Source organism: Austrofundulus limnaeus, unplaced genomic scaffold (genome assembly GCF_001266775.1).
Source record: "Austrofundulus limnaeus strain Quisiro unplaced genomic scaffold, Austrofundulus_limnaeus-1.0 Scaffold6, whole genome shotgun sequence".
NCBI lineage: Eukaryota > Metazoa > Chordata > Actinopteri > Cyprinodontiformes > Rivulidae > Austrofundulus > Austrofundulus limnaeus.
Genome location: NW_013952408.1, coordinates 458,725 through 469,805, shown reverse-complemented (window position 1 = coordinate 469,805; position 11,081 = coordinate 458,725). Strand labels below are relative to the sequence as shown.

At 38.1% G+C, this 11,081-nt stretch overlaps 1 protein-coding gene across 4 annotated transcripts in view; it reads left to right on the top strand.

Moving 5' to 3' along the window:
* Positions 1-9,506, top strand: part of mmp16b (matrix metallopeptidase 16b (membrane-inserted)) — a 29,903-nt gene extending 20,397 nt beyond the window's left edge. For 3 of the 4 annotated variants that reach the window (XM_014029236.1, XM_014029241.1, XM_014029220.1), the window contains 6 exons: positions 701-862; positions 1,259-1,476; positions 1,561-1,699; positions 5,025-5,175; positions 6,863-7,005; positions 8,816-9,506. In XM_014029236.1, coding sequence (XP_013884690.1) covers positions 701-862; positions 1,259-1,476; positions 1,561-1,699; positions 5,025-5,175; positions 6,863-7,005; positions 8,816-9,177 — 1,175 coding nt within the window. In that variant the 3' untranslated portion in view covers positions 9,178-9,506. The remainder of the gene's footprint in view (positions 1-700; positions 863-1,258; positions 1,477-1,560; positions 1,700-5,024; positions 5,176-6,862; positions 7,006-8,815) is intronic. The other variant, XM_014029228.1, reaches the window with a different exon arrangement.
* The last annotated feature ends 1,575 nt before the right edge of the window (positions 9,507-11,081 follow it).

Here is an 11,081-nt window from a genome sequence, read left to right as displayed (position 1 = left end):
CAACAACAACAACAACAACAACAATAATAATAATAATAATAATAATAATAGTAATAGTAATAGTAATAATAATAATAATATAATGTAATGACAGGTTTATAGTTTCTTTTTTGTCACTATATTTAGTGTATCCGTCTCATTACAGTTGGTCAATTTTCAAACCAAGAAAATTGTTAGAATTTTTCAGTAATCTTTGATTATTTCAAAAAGCAACAGAGAATTGACTTTAATTATCTCTTTGCATATTCTCTTCTTATTTTAAATTCAAATAATGTGATTTTTTTTGCGAGAGTTTATTTTTTATAACTGATTTGCTGGATTGTCATAAAACATATCTCCAAAAAATAGTAAATGAAAAACTTGTTAGTACAGAGTAAGGCACAAAAATATTCTAATGATGAGTCTTTCTAAATGTAATCCTTTTTCTTTAAAATATAATTTATTAAATTTGTATTTCTACAAAGATAGTTTGTTATATAACATTTTTTTCAATAAACATTAACAGAGATTGGCTCTTGGCTTGGACCAAGTTTTGAATTGTTGCCTCCTTGTTTAACTGAGTTTGACACACCTGCTTCAAGGATGTTAAAATTGGTCGTTTTTTGTTTTAACTACACACAGTTTTATCTAACCACCTTAACTTAAGAACAAATTCTGCACATCAAATAAAAATATTTGCATTTTCTGTTTTCCCCTCCAGGCAACGACCTGTTCCTGGTTGCAGTCCATGAGCTGGGCCACGCCCTCGGGCTGGAGCACTCCAGCGACCCGACAGCCATCATGGCTCCTTTCTATCAGTACATGGACACGGAGAACTTCAAACTACCTCACGATGATCTGCAGGGCATCCAGAAAATCTATGGTGACCTTTTTTTTATGGATGAAACATCATAAGAAAGAGCACTTTACATTGTTTATCAAAGATACTCAACGTCACGAAACACACTGAACAGCATAGATTAGAAAGTTAGTCACCACTCTGTCAGTCATACTGGGTGGAGTGCCAGTAAGCAGCATTTGTCAGCTGTTAAAGAGGTCAGCCAATCTGTGTTTTTCAAAACAACATGAGTCAACCAACAGACGCCAAAGAGGTAAAATAATCGGTGCCAATTTAAAGGGCACTTTGGTAAAAAAAACGGAAAAAAAAAACGATCTCAGTGGGGACAGTTTCAGAAATAGCTGAATCTTTCAGAAGCACAGCAGTAAAGCAAAGACGTGGAGAAACACAGGATGAAACGCGGTGCTTTTCTATTTTCAGGACCACCAGATAAAGCTCCACAGCCCACGAGACCGCCTCCCACGGCTCCTCCTCCTCGCTTTCACCCTCCCTCAGATCCCCGAAAACAGGATCGCCACGCCAGACCCCACCGCCCTCCACAGGGGGCCAAACCGTCCAACCCCAACGCTAAACCTAACATCTGTGATGGAGGCTTCAACACTCTGGCCATCCTCCGACAGGAGCTGTTTGTCTTCAAGGTAAAGTTAAATAACCAGCCCTCTGCTCTCAGAGCAGTTCAGGAAGGGACAAACAATGATTCTACTCATTTTGTTTATTCGTAGGACCAGTGGTTCTGGAGGGTCCGGGACAACTCGGTGGTTCCAGGGTATCCCATGCAGATCAACTTCTTCTGGAAAGGCCTGCCTGCTAAAATCGACGCCGTGTACGAAAACAGCGAAGGAAAGTTTGTTTTTTTTAAAGGTAATAAAAGCCAGTTCAACCACTTCAGTTTGTGGTTGGATTATCTTATAATCATTATCGCCTGTCAACATGAAACTTATGTAACTGCCTGGATAACTGGGTGTTTCTTAGTTACAACTGATCAGAGTTGTAAAGTGACTAAGTACAAATACTTTGTTAGTGTACTTAAGTAGAATTTTTGGGTATTTGTACTTTACTTGAGTAACAATTTTTAGCCTACTTTTTACTTCTACTTCTTACATTTTCACACAATTATCTGAACTTTCTACTCCTTACATTTTTTTAAAAGACAAGAAGTAGAAAGTCGTTACTTTTATTTCATTTTTGCTTGTTTTCATTCCAGCTTGTTATTGTAAAAAAATATATATACTATTCATATAAACTGTGCCACCTTAGATAGTCGTTACTTTTATTTCATTTTTGCTTGTTTTCATTCCAGCTTGTTATTGTAAAAAAATATATATACTATTCGTATAAACTGTGCCACCTTAGATAGAGTGAATTTAATTGTGGTTGATTGAGAAGTATAAATATATAAGATTCTGATACCATATTAGTTTGTACACAAACAAATCAAAACAAAGACTGTACTTACAAAGTATTTGTATTTCATGAATTATATTATTGCATTTGGCCGCAGCCCTCAGATAGATTTCCATTTCGGGGAACATGTTTGGGCAGCCTTGAAAAATGTATATAAACTGAAACAGCTAGACTAGTGCATCCTAAATTTAACATAAATTAATTATTTTTAATATGCTATAGTCATTTCTGCATTTTTTGGGGAGGTCACCTCCTAATTAATGTCATTACAGAAAATCTAACTGCTCATTTTAAATCAATACTTTTACTTTTAATATTTGAGTACAAAAAATATCAGATACTTTAAGACTTTTACTCAAGTAATATTCCTAAAGGAGACTTTAACTTTTACCAAAGTATTTTTGGTAAAATACTTGTACTTTTACTCTAGTAATATTCCTAAAGGAGACTTTAACTTTTACCAAAGTGATTTTTTGGTAGGATACTTGTACTTTTACTCAAGTATCTCTTTGTGGTACTTTATACAACACTGCAACTGATTAGCGTTTGAAGTCCTGAAGAAATTTATTGGGGTTGTTTACTACTGACTTTTGAAAGCACCACACATTTTATAGTCTTTTCTCAGGTGAAACATGATACAGTTTTATAAACCACTGTGTGAATACTGTATGTTTGTGGTTAAACTGGTGATTTTATKTACAGACTGTCACAGACGGCTWCTCAGAGTGGAAGGTACATGCTAGATACATGCCTGGTTTAACACTTACAACACATAAAACGAACCGTGATGGAACGTTAGTGAAGAGCCATAAATGTAGGATGTCTTGACTCTGTGTAGAAAAAGCCCCTTTCACTGGAATGAGGCGGGGTCAGGACATGAGGACGGTGGTAAATCAAAGCGTATTTCCTGATGTGAGCACTGATTAGCTGAAGGCAGAGACAGGCCTGCTCCTCGGTCCAATGCTGGTGTTGTATGACTCCTTCACATTCAAACATTCAACTATTGGTGCATTGCCTATCTGGTTACGGACACGTATTAAGGTAAACGAACACACCTAAATTATCAATTATCTTTAAATCCTCTTGATATAACTTGGATCTCACAACAAAAATGATAATAACTTTATAAAAGGGGACATGTCGTGAAAAATGCACTTTTTTAGCTGTTAAAGGCATCTTGTTGTGTACTTCTAGGAATGCAGAAATTTGACATTTTCTCTCTTGGTGCTGCATAGATATCTTTATATTCTATCTGGGTCAAATTTTTCAACTCCTCGTCTTCATTCTCCTCTGGCCCCGGGTCAGACTCTGGCTCCTACATGTAAGGCTGGATGGACAAGTCTTCCCTTGTTGACGTCTTTTCATTCATTTGTAAATAAAAATATTCTGTGACGCTATATAATCCTAATCCCACTCTATCAAGCTACAGTGGACCACTCTGGAAGATGGAGGGAGGCGGGATGTGAAGCATTTAAAGAGACAGCCTCAAAATGAGTTGATCTGAAACACACCTCGGAAAGATGTGAAAGAGGGGCTTGTGGAGTTACAATAAGGAGGAATTCAGACAGCATTGCAGTTCTACCTTATATAGATAAAAAGGTGAAAAAGAAGGGTTTTAAAGAATATGTCTTCTTTATTTTTCCAAATTCTGAGGTAAAGTTTGACATACCAGCAGCTGAGAATCATACCCAACTGTTACATCAAGCGCTAACTTTGCATTAACTGTTTGAGCTGACCCTGTCTGTCTGTTAACAGTATATTTTGTGAATGGCTGGAAAGATTTGCACGAAACTCTAAGAGTAATCATTGGATCCACTTATTTAAGGTTGACACAATGTAAGATGGCCATCACAGCAAATTTTATCCAACGTAAAATTTGCTATAATTCTGTCAATTTTCCAAACACTGAGCTAAGGTTTGTTATGGTAGTTGCAGAAAAACATCCTTTTCATATAATCCACTGACAGAACACTTGATTTATTTAAAACTTGGGCGTGCAAGTTTGAAGGCTGTAGTTTTGTGAAGTCATTTGTGTTTAATTAATGAATGACTAACAGTGGAGCAATGCTTTTACACATGAATTCTTTGGTTTGTTTTTATTCAAAGACCAAAAGAAGTTGATATGGTATCCTCGTTTCACCGTTTGTTCTTAAATTATTGTAACCACTGAGTTAAAAAAAAGCACAATATTTAAAATAGTCAACAGTATTTGATGAGATAATAACAGCCTGAGTGAGGTTGCACTGAATTCTGTATGGTGGGAGAAYGGGTGTGGGTCCCAGAGAGACATCCGTTCGTTCATCAGACAGATTAAAATGACATCTGTCACCYGGTGGAATCAGAGAGCCTCTTGATTTATTCATTCACTCAGAGGGACTAAAGCATGTGTGTGTATATGGGCGTGTGTGCATAGGAGCGCCTAGCCACCAATCACAGCAGCTTTTCTGCGCTCCGTCTGAGGCACTTCTGATCAAAATTAATCAAATGCAGCCGCGGCTTCAGCGAAATTTCAAAACAGGAAGATGCAGCAGGGTTGCCCTCTGAGCATCATCGGTCAAAGATTTTGTGCCATGCAGATAATCTTCAAACAAGATTATGAAACATCTGGTCTTTGAAATCACATGGAGAGAAAAACAAAATCCAGACTGACTGGCAAAAACTCAGACGGGGGGCATGTATAAGTGTGTTTTTTTATAAATAGTGATCTTTCAGGTCAAATGCTGTGCATGATAGAATTATTGTCTCAAGTGTGCTCTAAATTTCTGACTTCTTCCTGTTTTAGGAAACCGTTTCTGGGTGTTCAAAGATACCACTCTGCAGCCTTCGTACCCTCAGGACATCTCTCTGTTCGGGAGCGGCATGCAAACAGAGAGTATCGAGACAGCTGTCTGGTGGGAAGATGTCGCCAAGACCTACTTCTTCAAAGGAGACAGGTTTGTGTGGATTAATTGCGATGAAGCATTTGGGCAGAACTAAAACTCAGGGAGAAAAACATCTGCAGAGAAATAACTGAGAACTTTGTCTGCAGGAAGTTTGAAGATAAAATACCACTTTGATGCAAGAGTTGAGCTTCTTGTTGCTCAGAGCCTTTTTTGCAGTGTTGGTCTGTGGCATAGGCAGTGTAGGCAAGTGCTGAGGGCGTGTCCATCTAGGGGGCGTTGCAAATGGTGGGATGAGAAAAAATGATTGCTTTTTATTAGTCTGTAGAATAATCACTGGTTACTCAAGTTTATGAAGCCGTTCCAAACAGCTGTTCGATTTTGAACAAGGGACATACGCCATCACGTCGCCGTACATGATGATGTCATCATGTTACATAGATGGAACCATGAGTTTTGTCAAGCGGAAACCCCCCTCTCCCTTTCCCCGTGAGCTTCTGTACTCCACTGCTCTGCCTGTTTTCTGTGAAAAAGCAAAGCGGGAGCGATTTAAAGATGAAAAAATGAAGATTATATGAGGACTAAAAAAATACATCTAAAGGCTCGCCACTGCCCACGACTTGGTTCCTATCATTCGTAAAGAACCATTCAAAAGATTTGGATCGTTTGTGAACGTCACATCTCTAATGTGGGGCAGAGGATATTTTGTGATAAAAGCATCACATGATGCAGTCAAGAAAAACTACTGGTGCTCGGTGTGTAAAAAAATGTAAGGATAATGGAAATTTCTATTTTGATCTCACCATTCTACATTAATAAAATACAGATTTTATGTTGTTTTATTTAGTAAAGTGCTCTTCAAAGGGCTGGAAAATGCATAGTTTTATAGATGTTTTATAAAATTTTCCAAGGGAGTGCACTCCTGGACCCTCCTAGAACTGCTTCACTTCACAGCTGCTCATTAACCATGAACAGGTCTTCCTCATTGCTGTCAACAAATGCTGGCTAGTATGAGGTAGACGTTTTGTATTCTGTTCCAAAAAATTATATTGTTAATTATTTTAATTGGACAACCTGAATTCTAAAATTAAAAAAATATCAAAGGCAAAACTATTTCATTTGTTATGTAAATGTATGTAAAGTGGCAGTGAGGTTGGTACCAAATTGGCTAGGGCTGGCCCTGGTTTTATTTTTTTATTAAATTGTTTTCAGTGGATAAATCTATTGTACATGTTGCACATGGTAACTGGCAATGTTTTGGTGATTCTTAGACCATCGCCTTTTGTTTTAATAAYGGGACCAGGTTGTGTTTAGTTGGTTTAAAGTGCAAATTAATTATAGCGTCTGTTCAAAACAAGTCAATCAGAGGATCTGTTGTTTATTTCTGTGCGTCACAGCGACCGTACAGTACGGGAATATGACAATCTGACTCACATGTTCAGCTGTTGTGATAAATCACATCCTGAGAGGTTATGTAGGACCCTGCGGTGAAAGATGATGAAATGCTTTGTCATCTTTACCCACAGAACGTCCTGTTTGTCAAAACACGCTTCAGCCGCTGCTTGTTCCGAAGCTAATCTGCATAAAAGGCAAACAAGGATGACGACTGATCAATCACAGCCTCCAGCTCTATGAAGGAAATCTGTTGTTTGTTGAATTTAATAGGAACAAGTCATCAAAAAATGGCTTCTTAATGTGTCAAAACAAATTACATAATCATCAACTCTTTTTGTTTTTGTAGATACTGGCGGTATAACGAGGACATGAGGACGATGGACCCAGGTTACCCCAAGTCCATCACTGTCTGGAAGGGCATCCCTGACTCACCACAGGGGGCGTTCGTGGACAAGACCAATGGTATGACGAATGCCAAAGGACTTGATGGTAACATTCAGATATGCAATAATAAATTTACTTGAGTACAGGAAACACAGTAGTGTCCTCATTTACAATTATAGCCCAGTGGATACAACAGAAAACCCAGACAGACGACACAATCACGTGAAGTATGTGAAAATGGTGTTAAAAAATGAAGTAAAAACCATTTAATAAATTGTTGTGTATCAATAACTACTATAAAAATAAAAACATGCCTCTTAATTTATATTAAACAAACATATTAACATGGAAATACTGAACATGTAACATCTGACTGAGCAATGTGCTGCTGCACTCATTGCCCAGGCGGAAGAAAAAGTAGTTCCCACTGATCATTTCTGATTTAGACAAAATTTCAATAGTTTAGTTACTTTCCACTGTGTTGCTGTTAATGACATGTAACCTGATATGACAGAAGTATCAAAATATTGATATTTGTATTTTAGAATTTATTTTGAAAGATAAAGATTTGGTATCGGTGGGTTCAAAATTTTCGATCCGCACGTCTTTCAAGTTGTTCAGCTTTAAATGTTTTTATTTTTGTATTTGGTAACAATAAAAGGACAAAATTTTACCTACCATGTACACTTTTAAATTAAAAGTGTTATAACCAAGATTTTGTAATACAAGTATAATAACCTCTATTAAAAGTTTTAATAGGGGTTATTATACTTGTATTAGAACACTTTTCCCATGTTGTATAAGTAGATTTACTAAAGTAAAAGTCTAGTTTCACATAATCACCTTATAGGATAGGGGTGGGTCCTTCTGTTTGTGCAGAATGCATGCAGGGTCAGGCTGTGACTGAAGCAGAATCCAGCTGGTTTGATAACTGAGCGTGTGCACTTCTGACTTGAATACATTTTTATGCCCCCTTTCACCAGTTTTCTRCAGCATCTCTGTGACCCCACCGTTAAAGACCTCTGACTTTTACCAATTACCTCATGGTGTTGTTTCATGACTTTAACTAGTATTATGTCACTAAGGATACTAGACAGGTCATGTGGTCCCGGTGCGTTTGCTCTGTCAGGTCACACTGAACTGGCTGAGAGACTGTTAGGGCTGCAATTTTTGCAATATATCCACAACACTATATATATATATATATATATATATATATATATATATATATATATAAATAATGGTGCCAGACTAAAAATGTTGAAGACCCCTGTTTTAAATCATTGTAGGAAGGTTCAGTATATTTGACTGTTCTGTGCTGTCAGCAGAATACAGTGTTTCACTTGTCATGTTTGGTCACAAAGTAATATTAAATGCTCGGTTTGAATACATCTGGAGATCGTTGCTTCCTTTTCCCCCTCTAAGCACATTACACGAGTAAATAAAAATATAAAATCCAATGTGGTGGCACGATTTACCAAGAATGCAGAAACACGTTGGAATAAATGCACAGAAAGTCTGCGTGTATGGTCGTCAAATGATTWAATTTGAGCAACAACAGAGCAGAAGTCAATCAGAGAAGTCTGTCCAGTTGTGGCTGGTTTGTCAGCGCAGAGCAGCCGATAATATAACATCCTGTGACATGCTTACAACCAATCACAGTTCGCCAACTGTGAACCATCTAACCAATCACAGGGCTGTCAGCCCGGAAACACCTTATCAAAATAAAAGAGGTCAWGCATTGCTGGAGTCTGGAAGTCTGGGCCGATAGAGTAAAACAGCCGAAACTAGTTATCATGAGATATGATTACTGGACAGTGTCGGGGTAGAACAGATATACATAATTAATCCATAACATCTAATAATACTTCTATTATTAATGTCCGTATCTCTTAATCTGCTGCCCCTCATACAGGCTTTACCTACTTCTACAAGGGGAAAGAGTACTGGAAGTTCAACAACCAGCTGCTTCGTGTGGAGCCTGGCTACCCCAGGTCCATTCTGAGGGACTTCATGGGCTGTGACGGCCTGCCGGCCGACCCCGACTGGGACTGGAGTCTCCCGGTGGCAGAGGAGCGCCACTACGACACCGGCGACGTGGACGTCGTCATGAAACCGGACAGCGCGGGGGGCACGGAGAAAGCCGTGGCCATCGCCATCCCCTGCGTTCTGGCGCTGTGCATGATGGTCCTCCTCTACACCGTTTTCCAGTTCAGGAGGAAGAGCACGCAACGGCACATACTGTACTGCAAGCGCTCCATGCAGGAGTGGGTCTGAGGGACTGTTATTGCACTGTACAGCAGGGACCGGGGGTTCGGGGGAGTGGTGGAACTCTGATAAAGATCTAGTTGTTGCTTGAAGCCCTATAATTTAAAGCACTATAGAGAACATGAAATCTGCCCCTTTTTTCGGGCAGATTTCTGAACTGCTGGAATATGTTAACATGCAAACTGCAAGGAAGGAGTCCTAACAGCAGAACTCAACAAAGACAGTGGCAGAGCTGCATCTCCTTTGTCCAACGTATATGTATGTATCTGCTTTGAGTTTTTTTTTTTCTGTATCTTGGAATGAACTCAATTAAATGAGACAGAATTAAGCCACTGTAAGTGGGACCTTTGTCTATCTCCATCTTCTGCACGCCGCTTAAAAAGCCCCTAGCTCTAATTTCAGTTGACAAATTAGATCTAGGCTTCGACTTTACTTAACTCAATTGCCCTGAGCATTTTTTTTTCCAATTTAGGCTCCTTGTAAAGATTATTCAATGTCAAGAGGAGTGAAACACAAACCAAATATGATGTTTTTCTTCCAAAGAGGATTACAGCTCATTCTTTTTTTTCCTTTTTTTTATTGATCGTTTTCCTCCATGGATGTAAAATTGTGAGTCACACTTTTTTTTTAACATATCAATCATATCCACTGGTCTGCTCTGTTTGGACACAGCAGCTGGCAGGAGCTATAGAAACTCTGAAGACTGTTGCGGCAGTCTGTCTCCAAAAAAACGGGGCCAAACAAATAAAAAAACCTCTCTGCAATATTTTACTAGACTGCCTTAATCACAGGTTGCTTAAATCCTTGCTCCTTCGATTTTTCTGGTGTAGAAGGTTAATTAATAAGTGACACAGCGGGTATATACAGTAGAAAATGTGCATAAAGTTGATAAATACTGCCCCCCACAAAATGCACCAGTATTCGATGAAGGTTTGGTCCACAAGGGGCTCTCACAGTGCTTGGGAAAAAAAAGGATCCGCTTTTCTTTACAGTCTCACTGGAGGATATGAGAAAAAAGAGATGATTTGTGTGTGGAAGAAGGAATATTTCTTCATTTTATAATGTGCTGAATCAGTTCTTGAACACCTAATGTCTTTCTTTATAAGTTTTAAACTGTTTCAGATTGAGTTTTTGCACAGTTTTTGGGTCAAAAACACTTTTATATACAACTGCAACAAAAAAAGCAAAGAGGAAACAAAAGAACAAACACGTTGAGTGTATATTAGTCGCACTACTTTAGTTAAGAAAGCATCTCTAAACACTGAGGACATAAACCTGTTTATGTAACTAAATTTACTCTTGGGTGGATTTTGAACTTTGGAGACAAGTTAAGGCCAGTGTCGCCTGTGTGTTCAGTAATAGAACCAGGCTGTTTTATGCACCGTCCGTAACTGCAGTTAATCCTTATGCAAACATAAACAATGTAACATGAACAAATTACTACTAAATATTTAGAATTAAAAAAATATTTAAAAGTATTAAAGGTACTCATTGCAAACTTTGAAGTCAAACTTATAAAAGGTTATCCTGAGCTGAATTAAATGGTGCAGTTTTTAAAAAAAAGAGTAGTATTCCTTGCACGATGTCATGCAATTCTAAAATGCGGGTCCACGCTCAATGTCAACAAAGCACTTTTTCCTGCATATTTTATTGCAAAATTATGTAAATTTGTKTCAACACATCAAAACTGCCTGTCTTATTTATCTTAAACCGCTCTTCCATRGATGTCCCCATCCTTTAGTCACTTCAGTTGTTTCCATAAACAAACAATTGACAAATTTCTCTTACAGATTTGAATTCATGGTAACATTTACCATCAATATGAAAAACAAAATATGTAGATTTTGTTTAATCCACTATCATACGTGTGTGTGTGTGTGTGTGTGTGTGTGTGTGTGTGTGTGTGTGTGTGT